The sequence below is a fragment of the Eumetopias jubatus genome, unplaced genomic scaffold (assembly GCF_037043125.1).
Source record: "Eumetopias jubatus isolate StellerSeaLion01/CBP00866 unplaced genomic scaffold, mEumJub1_p1.0 scaffold_10, whole genome shotgun sequence".
NCBI lineage: Eukaryota > Metazoa > Chordata > Mammalia > Carnivora > Otariidae > Eumetopias > Eumetopias jubatus.
In genome coordinates this window covers 117,438,364-117,456,253 of record NW_028274816.1, presented here as the reverse complement: position 1 = coordinate 117,456,253, position 17,890 = coordinate 117,438,364, and the positions used below count along the sequence as shown (strand labels likewise).

Below are 17,890 nucleotides of genomic sequence, written 5' to 3'. Positions count from 1 at the left end.
AAAACTCCTTCAACAGCTTATGTGCTCCTCAAATTTAAGCAAAAGCACTTGTCAACCAGAAATGATTTGAGGTTGAAACAAGATTAAAAGAGCCAGATTAAAGAAAGGGATATATGAAATATAGTAGACTTTTAAATCATTGCCTGTCTTTTAGAAGACTGCTTTGTGGTCTGTTTGATGCCATCGTTAGCTCACAAGAAACTCGTTTTTAGTCACTTATACTAGCCTAAAAGATCCTCCTTTAAAATACGTTCCTTTACTAGTAGTGCATGTTTTTCCCATTAAGATCTTAATGAAACCTCAAATTAAGGCAGCAAAATGAATATAAATTTGACAACTTCTCCTAGCTTGTTTATAAGAGCTTCTTTGTTTTAACAGTTTTCGCTATTTTTCCATGATATTTAGCATTCAACCTGAGACTGTTTTTATTCACCCTTGTGAAATAAAACATTATGCCAAATAAATATGTTTATAGTATTTCCAGTTGCAGGGTTATATTTGTATTTTGGAAGAATATGAAATTTTTATAGTTCCTCTTCAAATGTAATGGACATTTCATACAATTTTTTTTTATTACTTTCAAGTTACAACCTTTGTATTTAGCTAAGATTTTGCTTTTGGTAGATCACAATGTCTACTAATTCTTCATTCTTTGATAAACTGGTTTGCTTAAATTCATGCAGTTGCAGTGAGTCAGTTTAAAATAATGTCTTTCCTTTTGATAACAAAATAAGCTTGTTGGAAAGTTATTCAGACCGTCTTCGACATTTTAGCCATTTTATCCACTCTGGGGATTATGCATCCTCCAGGATATTTGAGTTTGAATGACTGTTTAAAATATTGTAAAAGAATCACGCATATAATACTTTTTTAACATAGAAATTTTAAAAGAAATAGCCATTGTGAATTTTTTAAGATTGATTTTGCTTTCAGTATTACAAATAAGTAATAAGTATTTATTGAGCTCCCAATGTACGTGTAGTATTATGTTTAAACTGCTGTTATTTTTTAATTGCTTATCAAAAGAAAAAATATATACATAATAGTGTAGACAAAAGTAGCCCATTTGAATATATCCCATACTCATAACCTGTGTTTGTATTATATAAGGTTAATCTTAAATAAGAATTAAAACTTACATTTCAAGTTATAATTAAAGTTTTAATTAGTGCTGAGACCATTCAGTTTATATGTAAATAGTTCATTTAAACTAATCTTGTTCTTTTGAGAATATTAAAAATATTATAAATTCATTTTTGAAAGAAAAGACTTATATAAAGAGGAGAATCTTCTTACTTGTAAAGTTTATATAAATCTGTTAGATCTTTAAGAATAATTTATGATAGAATAATTTTAGGTATATTATTAATATCTTTAAAATAAAATACTTTCAGTTTCCCTCTTAGTTCTTCTCTTAGAAAAATAAAGTTGAGAGTGAGAGAAAACTTCTAAATTCCTTTTAAAAGCTCAGTCACAGTGAGGAATATAAAGAAAAGATTTTTTTTCTTATACACAAAGGTATTATACCACTTGTAATTCTTACAGCAATATTGTGTCTAACATTTAAAGTGGAAAACGAAAGAAACGGTGCTTCTATCTCAGTTTAGCTCTTTCCATGCTTATGTCCTTCTAAACAAGGCAATGGACCTCATTGCTGCTTTTCATGCCTTGCACGGATACCCCACTCACGTCCTATTCTGTGGGACATAGTAGGTTTACCCAGATGGACCTAATTTTTCTGTAATTTTAAAGCAGATATTATTAGAGTTTTGCTTTTTTTCTCTTTGCAGTAGGGTGGAGAGAAAAAAAAGGCAAGAGAAATTCAGTATGTTAATCTGATTGGATTACATAATACAGTAAAAGCCAATGGTTAACTTCAATAGTCTTTGTAAGTATTTTGAAAGACGTCATAATGTTAACGTCCCCAGAACTTCTGATGGCAGTGAAAATGATTCTCATGCTATAGTTAGATGATTAAGTCTCCCAAAAGGAGTGAAAACGAGTGAAACTCCTGAGTTTTAATTTAGTACCTTATTTTTTTTTTTAAAGATTTTATTTGTTCATTTGAGACACAGGGTTACAGAGAGAGAGCATGAGCAGGGGGAGGGGGAAAGGCAGAGGGAGACGGAGAAGCAGGCTCCCCGCTGAGCCAGGAGCCGGATGTGGGGCTTGATCCCAGGACCCTGGGATCATCCTGGGATCACGCACGACCGGAGCCGAAGGCAGACACTTAACCATCTGAGCCACCCAGGCGCCCCTGTTTTGTTTTTGTTTGTTTGTTTGTTTCTTTGTATGTTTGTTTTACTTTTTATTATGTAGTTCTCTTGTATCAAGTTTAGTAAATATGATATTTTATGATCATTATTTTGCCTGATAGGGTGCAAGTTGAATTCATTCCATTTTTCTTTTACACACTGCTCATAAGTTAAGCCAAATTTTCCTTTTCCTTTTTGGACATGAGGCTATTTATGATGGGCTCAGGGGGGTAAGAAGTTCCCAGGAGAAAGGAGTCCATCAGCTCCATCAGTTTGTTTTGTTCTTCTTGAAAACCATGATCAACACAATTGAATTCCTGGGCGCCATATACATTGAAATTTTATTTTTTATATCAGACTATTTAATAAATTAATAAATGTGGGAAGGACTCCAAACACCCAGAGGTATTCTTTTTTAAACTTGCAAAGGTTTTGTAAGGGGATTTATTAAGCCCCTTTTGGAGGATAAAGGGAGATATTGAGAGGAAGAAAGAAAAAAAAGGTAGTTTTGGAATGCTTTTCTAAAAGGATTGGGTCACCAGTATAGAAGTGAGCATGGTTTACAAGGCTAGTGCTTTTATCTTTTGTTCCTTCCACCTATGTGTCATTTTTCAGTGTTTTAGTTTTCTGCCAACAAAAGGTTATTTTGCAATAGAAGTGTTCTGGGTCATTTTGGAAAAAGCTCAATTCTGCCACCATTCCAAATTCCTTGTTAGTCTTTTTAAAACTTAGGATAAAGGGCAAAGTGAGTCAAAGTGAAATTTGTCTCCCCTTGGGTAGGAATACTTAATTAGTAGTAATCTTTTTTTTAGATTATTTCTCCTTTTAATTTTTCTGAAAGTCTTCTAGACACATATCTTTATATTCTGTTTTGTTAAAAGTCATTCCAAATGTAGATTGCTGGTAGAAATGACTTGCGATGAGTATGTTCATCAAATATGCTCCCTCCCCAGTACACAGCACTGCACCATGTAGGAGATAGCAAGTTATTCTCAGGGATGAAAACTCTTTTGGGGGGGGATGCTGAGAGAGAGAGCGAGGGAGAGAGAGAATCCTAAGCAGGCTCCGTGCCCAGCACAGAGCCGATGTGGGGCTCGATTTCACAGCCCTGAGATCATGACCTGAGCTGAAATCAAGAGTCGGACGCTTAACCGACTGAGCTACCCAGGCGCTCAAGGGATGAAAACTCTTTTAAATCACTTACTAAACACAAACTTGTACTAATGTGATTTATTAAGGCCCCATCAGAGGAAAGAGAAGAAATAGTGTATAAAAATGAAAATGATCATTCTTTACATAATTTTAAGCATACTTTTACCATAAGATACTTATTCTCTGTAGGAGATAATGAGTTTGCGTAAAATAATACTGTGTTGATGCTTTTTAGTTGTGTGTTCAGAAGCTGAGTTATGTGTCACATTATGGAAGTGTAAGAGGTTTTAGCTTTTGACATTGACTGATTAGACTAGAAGCTAATAAACACATACAGAGTATATTTTTGCATGGCCAAAGACTAAATTGGTTTCTTACCATATTTCTACTCTTTATTACTGTGTTATCAAGGTAACTATCTTGCCTAATAGCAACTGATTTTCAAGTCTGTTTAGGAGGCACACTATATGTGCCATAGTATCTCTGAAGAAGTGTCATACCCACTTGTTTTCTCTCTTGTTGCTTACCACATGCCTTAAAAAAACAAAATAAAAATAGCATTCAGTAATTTGCAAAGAGCTTTAAATTTGTCCCTGTGAAGCTTATTTGTACATTGTAGTATTATTGTTCCCTGCTGGTGATTCTAGTAAAAACACATAGTTACATAATTGGAAACACCTTTCAAGAAATTCTAGAATGGCCTTTTCTCTCCTTCTCTCTCCAACCTCCCCAAACTCCTAAGGGTTAAAAATGACCAAAGGAACTAAAAGATGCTAGTTATAGGAACTTATTAGCTCAGTGATAGCAGTTCAGTGATAGAAATAAAGGCTTTGAAGGAGAATTTACACTCTAAGGTATTACAATGCAGAGCATCGTAACCGGGAAGGATAATCTGATGGCGAGGAAAGGTGTGTATTTGTTCTGGGGTAGGTGGGGTCAGGGTGGGGGAGTCTTCTTCTCTGTTGGTAGGTTATTGTAGTTGTGGCAGATGCAACCAGGAAGATGTGAAACTATTTGTAGAACCAGATTCATTTCCTCTCAGAAACTTTTTTCTAAAAACTACGTCTTTATTCCCTGTCAGTGGAAGTCTGACTGTGACTGGTGTTGATATGCTAGGCAAGGGTGTGGTTTTTATGAGTAATGATGTGAAGTGGTTAAGAAATGTTAATGATGGAAAGAAGAGGCCTTTTCATATATGGCAATGTGCATTACCATAGATTTGGCACAAAGGGAGAGCCAAAGAGACCAATCACAATGGCCTCTGACCCAAACTTTTTGCTTTCCCAAGCAGGAAGATGTCAGAGCAGAGGCTGGGGAAATAAAATATGTGGAAGACTATTTCAGGTGTCATAAGGACCTGGAAACTGAGATTACCAAAGCATAGTTTGATGTTTTGGAAAATTAGGTGATGGCGGTGTGCCACGTAGAAGACAGTTAACCCTGTTGAGTACCATGAATACGGGAAGGCGCTGCCTTGATTGCTTTACGCACTTTCCCAATACAGTGGTTCTTAAACCTGAGCATGTACCAGAATCTCCTGGAGGGCTTGTTAAAAAAAAAAAAATTACTTAAACTAAAACAAAGCAGAGATTATTAGGCCTCGCCCCCAGAGTTTGGGGTGTGGCTTGATGAGTATTTGTCTATCTAAGAAGTTCTCAGGTGGTACTTCTAGCCAGGGAGCCCACTTAGAGAACAAATAACAAATAATAACAAACATAACAAAAACAAATAACAAATAATGCTTAAAATAACCCCATGAAGTAGGCATTACTATTTTTATTTTACATATTAGCAGTCTGAGCTCTGAGAAGTTAAATAAGTCACACAGCTAGGAAGTGGCAGCATGGAGGTTTCTTCCTGGCTCCCAAACCCAATCTTTCTCCACCTAATCATACTTTATTATCAGATAAAGAGGTAAAGGACAGTGAACAAAAGAAGGTAGAAATAATGTCATTTGACATTGGAGACTGACTAGCAGAGTAGGAACATCAGAACTCTGGTGTCCAGAGGGGCTGTGATCTTGACGAGGATGCAGTGAGGCTGTTTTCTGGTGTGTGAACTACCACCGTTTATCTGAGGTGGTCAGCAGAATTGCCAGTGAGCTCTGGGGAAGGCTTTGCCAAATCAAAAGAGAAGAGAAATAATACAATTTCACAGAAGATGAAAGGTTGATATTAGAAGTTCATGGTATAAAAGCTAATTTGGAGAAAACAAACAGGAAAGCAAGTACTTTTTTATGGGAGTTACATCATTGACTTAAGGCATCCTCAAACGTGTGAAGAACAGAACAGAAATAGACACATCATTTTCACAAACCCAAGAAGAAAAAATAAACAAATGGATTGGTGAATATAATTGCATTAGAGCATTCGATCTTCTCCCCATACATTGTCTAACTATGTAGCATTGTGGCTGAACCATTCAGAGGGTTTCATTCTGTATCATCTTGTCATTTTCGTATGTGCCGTCTCCATTCAACTGCCCTGTCGATCCCACGTCTTATAAATCAAAATGAAATGATAAACAATTTTATTATTGTGAGATACTTAGCCTGGTTCTATTCTTCCACTTTAAAATCTCCAGAGAAATGTTATCCATCTGAAAGGAAGTGACTTGGATTTCACCAACATAAACTTCAAAAAGGGGTTAATTTTTGTTGTTTTTATATGTTACTGTTGTGATAATACTCTGAAATTCTGCACTAATTTTACTTTTACTGCAGAACACAGTCTCACACCACCAGTTATTACTTAAGGCAAAATGCATGTCCACATTGGAGGGTTTGAATACTTAGGGGTGGAATTTTAAAGAAAATAATGTCACAATTTTTAAAGAAAATAGGTCTGTGATTCCATCATGGTAATTTTTTTTTTTTTTACTATCATTTTATTTTTTAAGCAAAGTTAAACCACCTCCACAAATTTCACCCAGCAAATCAATGGGCGGAGAATTTTGTGTGGCTGCAATGTTCGGGACATCCAGATCGTGGTTTGCAAATAATGCAGGTCTGAAAAGAGAAAAAGGTATGGAGCTTACTGAAGCTTAAACTTGCCACTTGTAATTTTTGTTTCTTGAGGGAAATTCGTAGTGGTTCTTCTTGAATAATCTTGAACCCAGTATTCTCTGAACCCATTTTTTCCATTCAGTTAGCATGTCTCTTCTCAACTACTCAAGCCTTATTAAGGAGAAAGGCTACCCTCTCACTATAAATGTGAAATAAATTGCCCATCTGAATGTTTGTATTTTGCTTTGTTGGTGACAATCTACCAGTGTCCTCAACATTGTTAATGCCATACCATTCTACATTTTTACATTATTTTATACTTAAACATTTTTGACAAGCTAATTCCATGCCATTGCCTCTGAGGTGTGGGGAGGAAAACCCTTGTTATCCCTACTTTAGAGACAAGGAGCTTGAGATCAACGAGTTTGAATATCTTAGCTAAAAGCACCAGTTAGGAAGTGATGGTATCCGAGTTTGAATCCAGGTTTTCTAAAGCTCCATCTTGACTTTAAAAAACAAACAGACAAAAAACCCACCACCACCAACTTTGCCATATTATAAGATAAAAACAGGCTCCTGCTCAGAAATGAGTCATATTTTTTTAAAAAAGATTTATTTATTTATTTGAGAGAGAGCACGTGCAAAAGCAAGGGGAGAGGGAAAGAGAGAATCTCAAGCAGACTCCACACTGAGCACGGAGCCTGACATGGGGATCGATCCCATGACCCTGAGGTCATGACCTAAGCCAAAATCAAGGGTCAGACGCTCAACCCACTGAGCCACCCAGGCACCCTTAAGAGTCATCTTTTATGGTAACCATTGCTCCTTTGAGTTTATAGAATTGTGGTTTTTTTTAAATCCCTGCTTTGATAGCCAAGATTAATACCAAAAATTTTTATATAATTACTGCTTTAGTATGTTACTCCTTATTTTTTGTGTGCAGAGGAGTGCCAGCATTCGTGGACCTGGTACTTAAATTTGAATGTTAAGATTGTGCCCTTATTATTTCAGCACTATTAAAGTAGGTCGCAAACTGAGTTGTTAGTGAGGCACTTCTCTGCCCAGCTCCACAGGCTGTATTGTTCTTGGCAAAATGGCCCTGCTTTACGCTCAGTACTGGCAGTCAGACATCAGCCCTATCCGTTGTTATCGCCTTTCTGTGACCCTTTCCTTGGAAATAGGATCTCAGGCACAGCAGGTTCCTTGCCTAAGTGGGAGAGGATACAGTAAAGTATGCAAGCCTTCCATTTTCTTATCCCATCTCTATTTTTTTGTTACCTCCTTAGTTTTAATGATGCTATCAAAGTGACTTTTTGTTACTAGTTAAAACCCTCTCTGAAGCTCGATTTCAAATGCTTCTCCCTTCTGTTCTAATTACCCTTTTAACTTAACTACTCCTTTATGTCCCGCTGACTGGTCGTTAGCCATTTTCTCAAATCAGCTGTAATTGATTCCTCTGGCATGGAGATAAGGTGACCCACCCAGCATTCATGAGTGACTTTATATGCTCCTAGGTTTACTGTAAAACCCAAGATACAGGACTAAACCTGTTTTCGTAGTGAGGACATGTGTACTTCCTTATAAAGTCATTTGATTAGATCCATATTCAGCACCTGACCTTAAAGTATGATTGGTCTTCATTTACGTAGAGGCCCGTGATTCATGGAGAGGAGAGGGGAAAGAGGATTTGGGGGAGGAAGACGTGCATGTTTTTCATTTATTTGTTTTAATCCAGATTTTAAAAACAAAGTTTGGGATGCCTGGGTAGCTCAGTCAGTTAAGTGTCTGACTCCTGATTTTTGGCTCCGGTCATGATCTCAGGGTCATGAGATCGAGCCCTGTGTCAGGATCCTTGCTCAGCTGGGAGTCAGCCAGAGATTCTTTCCTTCCCTCTCCCTCTGCCCCTCCCCCTCTCAAACAAATCAATCTTTAAAAAAAATAAAGTTTTCTGAGAGAAAGTAGAGAAGTTAAGCTGATGCAAGCACACAGGGAGCCTCTCGTGCGGTTGAATTGGTACCTCCCATGTAACTACATCTTAGTCCATACGGTGTGCCTTTCCAGTCAGTCCTTCCCTATCCCACCTGCTAGCATTCATTTTTTGTAATGGGGAACAAATTATATGGCAGAAAAATACAAAAGGCTGTGAAATATTGTTTCACTGTATTAGAATTTTGAGGATATTTTCATCATTTTTGAAATAAATTGCTTAAGATTTAAACATAGTTTGATAGTACAGAGATTCTCATATTCATTAGCATCCACTTCTAAGAAGCAACCTTTAGGCAGGGGGCAGGCACCATGTGAAACATTTCCTGCCGTATTTTCTCTCTCATTTTATTTTATGCCATTTTCACACAACCAGGATCTGTTTTTCTGTTTGTAGATCAGTCCAAACAAGTTGTAGTTGAGTCTCTCTACATTATTAGCTGCTATGGGACCCTAGTGGAGCACATGATGGAGCCGCGGCCGCTCAGCACTGCCCTCAAGATTAGTGATGACACCCCACTGGAAGTGATGACCTCACCTCGAGCCAGCTGGACTCTGGTTAGGTAGGACCTCCTTCCATTGTTTTTAGCAGCTTTATTGAAGTGTGAAATATTGAAAATGTACAATTTGATCAAGTTTGACATCTGTATACAGTTGTGAAACCATCACTGTGATTAACATTACAAGTATATCCATCACCCCCAAATGTTTTCTTGTGCCTCTTTGTAGTCTCTCCCTCCTGCCCTTCTTTATCCCTGCCTCACCCACTGAGCCCTAGGCAACCACTGCTCTCTGTCATTAGAGATTAGTTTATAGTTTCTAGAATTTTATATAAATGGAATCATAGTATGTGTGCTCTTTTTTTTTTGTCTTCTTTCCACCCAGCAAAATTATTTTGATTCATCCCTGTTATTGCGTGTATCAGTAATTCCTTTTTTGAGATACAATTTACATGTAATACAGTTCACCCATCTAAAGTGAATTTTTGGTAGGTTGTGTACCCATCACCACACTCAATTTTCATCACCCTCAAAAGAAACTCTATACGCATTAGCAGTCTCTCTCCATTTTCACCAAACCCTTCACCCTAGGCGACCATAATTTACTTTCTGTCTCTTTGGATCAGATCTGCCTACTGTGGAGATTCTGTATGAATGGAATCATACAAAATATGACCTTTTGCATCTGATTTTCTTCAGTTAACATAATGTTTTCAAGATCCATCCATGTTGTAACATGTATCAGAAGTTCATTCCTTTTTGCGGCCAAATAATAGTCCACTGCATGGATATACCATGTTTTGTGTCCATTTGTTTATTCATTTTGTTTATCCATCAGTAGATGACATTTCCACTTTTTAGCTGTCATGAATTATGCTGCTAAGAGCATTCATGTACAAATTTTTGTGTGATCATGTTTTCAGTTGTCTTTGCCTTATGCCTCCTTTTGAATTACCTTGTCCTTGCATCTTTGTATTACATTTTCCAGAACTTGGGGTTTTTTCCTATCCCACATATAGAGCTTTAGTGCTTCCTCTATTTCCAGTCTCATGTTCACTGAAAATAGAGAGTACATTGGAATAGCCATTAAGGGGACTGGAAATGAATATAAACTGATTGGAAGGTTTCCCCAAGATATAATGGCTAAACACTGTAGAAATATTTATTAAGAATCAGAGTCCTTCTCAAAAGTACATGATCATTAGAGTCTTTATAAACAAGTATCAAGAGAGAGAAATAAAATCTAGAATAAAACCTGTTCAACACAGAAGAGGCAGAGAAAAATTTATCCTGACAGGTGTGGAAGGAAACAGACAAAAATGGATATGAAAATGATCCCTCTCCTTTTGACATTTTAAAATATTCTTATATTGATTTTTGGAGGCTCCAGCATTCTTTACTACTACTTTACTGGCCTAGATTGATCTGATCAATATCTTATTTATCAAGCTATTTAGGAACAGGCAGATCTAATTAAAATTACTGCACCATCACTGTTGAAATAAATGGCTTATTTTGGAACTCACATTCTAATTAGGTCTATAATAAGTCAGCCATTAATTTACTTTCTGTCTCTTTGGATCTGACAAAAAAACCCACTGTGTGGGTTTTTTTTAAAGCACTTTTACCTGCTTTATTTTATTTTAAAATATACACATATTCTGAGAGTAGTGAGCTCCAACAGTTGTCCGAAATTAGGTAAAATTAGAGCTACTTAGTTGTGACATTGAATTCTGTACTTCTTCTCTGTCCAGTGCTTTGAATGTCTTGTCTATCCTATTGGAAGGTCTTCTGCTATTAAACTAATATCAGCTCTATGTAATTGTATGACTCACTGCCACCTTTTTTTATTCTTCTTAATCAGATGGCCTTGTAGTTCAGGTTTCAGCACTCCTAACAAGTTCACTTTAATGATTATGAAGATAGTGTGAGTTTATATCAGTGTCTGTAAGTGGTGACAGTGATGGTGATTTACATCGCATCTCTTAAGCTTAAATATTAATATTCTTCTGCCGTTTCCTTAGAACTCCTCAATGGAATGAATTGCAACCACCATTTAATGCAAACCACCCTCTGCTCCTCGCTGCAGATGCAGTCCAGTATTACCAGTTCCTGCTTGCTGGCCGTAAGTAGTTCTCATTGTTTTTTTTACCTTCTGTACAGTTTTGAGATTTCATCTTAAAATGCTCACTTTTAATGCAGCCATGCATATTACCACGGGTCCACAGGCCATAGGCCATAAAAATCAGATTGAGGCAAGTAAGATATTTAATACAAATGTAAACCACAAGCCTTCGTACACATTAAGTATGCCTCTGGCTTTTCATATTCCTTGGCCATGAGATATACTCCTGCAGTTATACAAGTTCATGGGGGTATACCTGGTGGTCTCAAAAGTTTTTTTTAAAAAAATGAGGATACTAGGATATATTAAACTTCATAAAACTTGTTATCTGTTTCTGACATAAAAAAAAAATAAGCACGTTTCACTGTGAAAAGTATCAGTAGGTTTTTCTTTCTGTAGATTTTATTGGGAACAATGAAGTAATGATTGCAACTCCGTTGGGTATTTGTTTACTTTCATATCTAAGCCCTAACATTTATAGAAATTGATCCACATTCTTTTTTCACTTGAGGATAACATGTACATTGAGCTAGAAACAGCTTATTTTGTAGGGGAGGCATGGAAAGACAATTTAATATTTATTGGCCAGTTTATGGTCATAGAATTAAAAATTCTTTACAATTATAATTTAATTTTGTAGGATTGACTGGATCCTTAATTTAACTTGATGGCTGTGAGTGCTGTATGTTTTTAAGAAACTTCCTAAAAATCAACACTGACATGCTTTTAATGGAGTTCTGTTGTATAGAACTTACTATCTTGCCTGGCTGTTTTATGCAGCATGAAGTGAAATAGTTCTAAAACTATTTTATTTTATTTTTGTAATGTGTTATGTATTATACTGGAAACAGGAAAAATTTACCGACTTTGCTCGAAATTTCTGAAACTCCATAATTATAACTTATAGTTGGCAGTCTTGCTCTCTTATAAAATTGAATTCACTGATTATTCCCAGCATGGATTTACTGAGTGACTTCTATGTGTCAGGCACTTGTGATTTAAACACGAATAGCATGTCATTTCTGTGCTCAGTGAATTCACTAATTCAGGAGACAGGCGTTTAAAAAAAAAAAGTAAAATTAGATGAGATGGGTATATCAGTGAACTATGAGTGCAGAACTTCAGTTGCCAGAGCCCCCACAGAGGGGTATATATAAGTGGTTTTGGGTTCAAGAAGCAGAGTCTGTAGATGTTGTTAGGTTCTAGATTATTGAAGCATATATTTAGTTCTTATCATTTGAATTAGAAAAAAATGACACTTCTATAATATCAAATTTAAATCATAAGAACATTTTCCCCCTACCTCTCAACAGGGGTGAAAATAACTAGTTGTTGAATGAAGTAGAGTTGACTCAGAATTAATCTTGGTTTGCTTTGTTTCGTTATTTTGGTGTTTTGTTATTTATTGTGTCCAGTAGGCAGACAGATATGTAGGACAAAGATAGGGGCAAAAATCAAATGCAGCTCTTTCTCTTAATTTTTGTGTTCCGGCAAATTAAGCTGATTGACGTTACTTGATTTTAGCAGCTCTAAACACCTTTGTCCAGTTCTCAGAATTACAGAGATCCCAGGTGCACAGTTTAAGAACCACCACTGTAGGCAGTAGCAAGCTGCCAAATGTTTTCAAGCATTGGAGTGACACCGTCAGAAGTGCATTTTAGAAAGATCGCTCTGGCAGTGTTGTAATGGGAGATTCAGAGGAGGGGAGGGGTGCGGAGGTTTGGTGATCCTGGAGCAAGATGAGAGGGCTTTAATTAAGTCTGTATTACGGAGAAGACAGGACAAACTTGTGAGATGTTGCAGAGTTCGAATAGAAAAGAATTAGAGATAATTTGAAAGAAAGGAGTCACTGATGATCCTATGGTTTCTAATTAAAATATATCATATGAGTGCATTCCATGTTAGACCATTCCAGATGGACTAGCACTGGGACAAGGATAGAAAGGCCTGAGTTCCAGTTCCAAACCGCCTCTCAATAATTTGATAAATATAAAATATTAATAACAATACTTGCTCTTATAAAGGTGGTGTTATGGTGAATGAAGGGATGCTAAAGTCCTGTAAAAATTGTTAAACACCCAAACTAATAATACACTATATGGTAACTAACTTGAATTTAAATTAAAAAAAAAAGGAAAAAGAAAAAAAAAAAACCTGTATAACAGCGTAAGCATCATTCTGTATCTTTTCTCAAAAGTACTGGTTTTCATATACTAGACTTCGGGGAGTTAATAATGGAATGCCTATTCTGACTATGTGATTCTGGTCATGTTGTAATATCTGCTATATAAGTGATGGATGTAATTAATTTGTTTTCTCTTACTTTGTGAAATGTCACTGATATAATTTAATAGGTTTAAAAAAAAACCTAAGCGATAGGTAATTCTGTAATAATTATTATATTACTTCTTTGCATTGATGGCAGAGACACAGAATTAGCCTGATTTTTAAGTCCCCCGTTTCCTTAGATAAAGAAAGACGATTTGATTGGAAGTCCTGGACATGCTGTATATTACAGGACTGAAGCGATTAAATATGCAAAAGATGGACATCTGCGTCAGGGGAGTAAAAACCTGAAATACAATTGGTAAAAGCAATGCTGGAGCCAGTTTAGAGAGAATGTCTTTACCTGCCCATCTGTTCAGTCCTTTATGCAAGTTAGAGCCTCGTTAAGAAAAGAAAAAGACATTCTTATTACCCTCCTGCTTTCTCTCCAGTTCCTCTTACTGAAACCATTTGAAAAGCTGCTGTGACCTCTTAAAACACAAGTATACCATACCTGATGCCGGGAAGTTTTTTGTTTTACTTAACCATATTGAAAATCCCCTCTTATTTTTCAACTTGAAGAGTTGATAAATATATTACTGGAAGTATTTTCAGATACAACCATTTGGAGTAAAACTCTAATGCAAACTTCTCAGATGTTGCCAGCATTTTCACTGGTGTTGTGTTTTGGATCTGTGGACCAAATGAAGCAGACTTGTACAAACTCCGGAAATTATAATAATAGTAGACAAAGCATGATGTAAATGGAGATGGGAAAGAGACTTTGTCTCAGGGAGAAGAGAGTAGGAGAGCAGGATGTTTAGCAAGGAATCCCCACTCCCCTTCCAGCCCTGTAATCATAATAAATACACTGCTAGTTGATAAACAAAGTTCTGCATATGTGGCAAAAGGGTAACTGGTTGGGGGAGGGGAAGAGAAACCTGCCTGAAACGCTAAAGACTTCTCACCTAATTTTAAAGTGAAGTAAAAACTCCAAAATGTTGTTTTCTTTTTTTTTTCATTTTAATTTTTAATTTCTCAGAGAGAGTGTGGGGTGGGGCGGGGAAGGGGCAGTGAGAGAGGGAGAGAGAAAATCTTTTTTTTTTTGAGAGAGAAAATCTTAAGCAGGCTCCACACCTAGCAGGGAGACCCAACAGGGCTATGATCTCACGACCCTGAGATGGCCACCTGAGCCGAAATCAAGAGTAGGACACTTAACCAACTGAGCCACCCAGGCGCCCCAAATTTTGTGTTCTTAACTGTCATCACATTTCCGACCTATATTAATTGAATGGGAATGATACAAAATTAAGGCATTTTGGTCTATCAGAAATTGACTCATACTGGAATGTTCCTTACACAATGGAGGCCGAGGTGTCTTCTTTGTTATTAGGTTGAACCATAGAAATTGCCATTTTGAGTAAGTAAAACAGGAGTCAAATATCAGCAAATTCATATGGTTTAATTGAGTAGATTGATTAATTTAAATGTGCAAAGTGAATGTACAAATGGTAATCTAATCTTGCTGTATAGCACAGTAAAGGTAAAAGTCAAGAATCTAATACCAAAAAAATGTTTTGCTTTGGTCATAAGAAATCTCAGGAATAGTTTATAAAAAGACTGTAGCAGAGGAGATTTGTAATTTTTGTGTTAACACCGTTTTTTCTCCTATGAAAAAAATTCCATACTGTAATTACCTTTTCTAAAATAGGCACTTTATTTCAGTGTATTACTTTGCCGAAAACAAAGATAAACATTAGGAGAGACTAACAAATATCATCTAGCTTTGAATATGATCCCAAAATAGACAGTAACTTTTTCTTTTGTCTGCTTCAGAGCTTCCCAAATTGTAAATTAAAGATAGGGCTTACTGAGTTGACTTGGGAAATTTTTATTTAGGGGAGAAATAATGTTTCCTCCTTTTCTTCCAGGTAATTTGGCAGCAGCAGCATTTTTAAGTTGCTGACATTAACTAGCTTTGTTGGGGGGGAGGTCAGACTTTGAACTTCTGAGGTAATCCCTGCGTATGTGAGAAGTTCCTCCCTAAACTCATTGAGTTTTCTTTGTTAAATGGTAACGAGATCATTCAACAGAAACATAGCTTTGATATACAATAGAAAGGTGATCAGGATCCATAGAACCTCTCTGTTTCACTGGGGATATAACTGTTTTCCTCTACCTTTAAAAGCATTATAGGAAAGGTGGGGAGAACCTTTGACACCATATGGAAAGGAATGAAAAACACAGAAGATAGTTAAAACATAATATATTTCACACATGTACGTTTCAGTGGATTTAAAATTTTTTGTGTGTGTGAAAATAATATTCTTTATTGGGTATTTCTTGAGGCTCCATTTGAGATTGCCCATTCTGCCTGAAACAACAACAAAAACCAGAATACGTAAAACAACTGTTTTCAAGTCACTGGACACCAGGGAATGAGGGGCAGTCATTCCTGGGAGATGGGAAACAAATGAGGCAAGCCTTACAATTGCCTTGAAAGAGATTGGGGACTGTGCTGCAGTGGGGTGGGGGTGCAAGTGGAATACAGAGCAGACGGAGCAGAGAGTCTAGTAAGACTAAGGAAGAGCACCCATCGGAAACTCTTATGAACTATTATTGTAAATAAAGTTTTACTCCAACAGCCACACCATTTCATTTCTATGTTGTCTATGGCCACTTTAAAATTATAACCAGAGATTTGAGTCATCATGACCCACAAAGCCCTATTTACTATTTGTTAACTCCTAACCTAGAATTTGCTGGATACGCCATCAGAGAGAAGGGATCTGCACAGAATATGAACTCTGAAGATCTGCAGAGGGTCCTCCTGTAGTATTCAACACAGTACTGGTGGTTGTAGGAAAATGCCTGAAGCCAAGGAAGCAACCATCAGAGAGTCCTAGAAGGCATAGAGCCTAGAGCCCCCACAGGGTCTGGAACAGTGACTCTACAACAGCTATTGTAACTGTATTTTGTATATTTGAAAAGTTAAGCGGAGATATGGGAGATTTTAAAGATTCAGATCAAAGTTCTGGATAAGAAAGCCTAAATATGAAAGCTGCACTGGGTAAGATTGAGGAAAAATTAGAAATTTCAGAAGAAAATATTAGTGAACTCAAGGATAGATGAAGAGAAATTATCCTAAGTGAAACACAGAAAAAACCAGTATTTTAAATAGCTTCACTGAGCTGTGGGATAACCTATACTTGAAATTAGAGTCCCTGAAGGAGGGGTGGTGTGACAAGAGAAATGGCCAAAAAATGTCCAAACCTGATACAAGCTATAAACTCACAGATCCACGAAGGTCAATAAATCTCAAGCACAAGAAACTTGAAGAAAACCATACCAAAGTACATTGTAATCAAATTGCTCAAAATCATTTAAAAAGAGGAAAATCTTGAAATTAAAAGCAGCCAGAGGGAAAAAAGACATTATATACCAAGGCAAAAATAAGAATGACAGATTTAAGTACTGAAAGGAAGCACCTGTTAACCTAGAATCCTATGCCCTTTCCCCCATCCTTCAAAATGAGAGAACATTTTTTTCAGATATACAAAATATTAAAAAAAATGATCAGCAATAGACATGTTCTGTATGGCATGTTGAAGGAAGTCCCTTCAAACAGAAGAAAAATGATACTAGTTGGAAAGAAATGAAGAACACTGAAAATGGTTAAAATATACAATAATAAAAAATCAAAGATTGTCAATATGTGGGTTTTGGTAATGATTTATGTCTTTTTAAAATTTACTGTTGGGGTGTCTGGGTGGTGCAGTCCATTGAGCGTCTGACTTTTGGTTTCGGTTCACGTCATGCTCTCAGGGTCGTGGGATTGAGCCCCACATCGGTCTCCATGCTGGCTGTGGAGCCTGCTTAAGATTCTCTCCCTCTCCTTCTGCCCCTCCCCAGCATGCTCTCTCTAAATACATACATACATACATAAAATTTACTGCTAACACAAAAATAGTATCCATGTATTGAAGTCTTTAAAATACACATATAGATGTATATACACATGCATATATGTATATATTTTGTGTGTGTGTGTGTGTGTGTGTGTGTGTGTGGTATAATGCATGACAATAGTAGCATTAAGGCCAGGAGTATGGGAAATGGAACTATTGTAAGGTTTTTAGAATGTATGTGAGTGGTATAACATCACTTGAAGGTAAACTGTGATGTGTATAATGAAATGTATGTGATGTATGTAATGAAGCCAAAACAATCTACACCAAGAAAGGAAATAAAAGGGAAGCATATAAGCAAGATGATGTAACCCTGAGCATATCAGTACTCATATTAGTTATAAATGGTCTAAACATCCTAATAAAAAATCAAAGATTGTCAAATTGGATAAAAAATAAGCCCCAACTATATTGCTGCTTAGGAGAAACATACTTTAAACCCTGAGTTACTACATTAATATCAGACTACATGGACTACTCTACCCAACAACAGTAGGATACACATTCTTTTCAAGTGCACAGCAAACAGTGACAAGGATAGGCCATCTTCTGGGCCATCAAACAAGTCTCAATAAATTGAAAAGCTTTCAAGTCATACGAAGTATATATTCTCTGACCACAGTGGAATTAAATAA

General features: G+C 36.5%; 1 protein-coding gene across 8 annotated transcripts in view; it reads left to right on the top strand.

Moving 5' to 3' along the window:
- BCAS3 (BCAS3 microtubule associated cell migration factor) overlaps positions 1 to 17,890 on the top strand; it is a 598,395-nt gene that overhangs the window by 280,382 nt on the left and 300,123 nt on the right. For all 8 annotated transcript variants that reach the window (XR_015769358.1, XM_028109071.2, XM_088028350.1 and 5 more), the window contains exons 17-19: positions 6,306 to 6,430; positions 8,795 to 8,960; positions 10,922 to 11,022. Coding sequence is in view for 7 of the 8 variants with exons in the window: in XM_028109071.2 (XP_027964872.1) it covers positions 6,306 to 6,430; positions 8,795 to 8,960; positions 10,922 to 11,022 (392 nt within the window). In the remaining variant the exon portion in view is untranslated. The remainder of the gene's footprint in view (positions 1 to 6,305; positions 6,431 to 8,794; positions 8,961 to 10,921; positions 11,023 to 17,890) is intronic.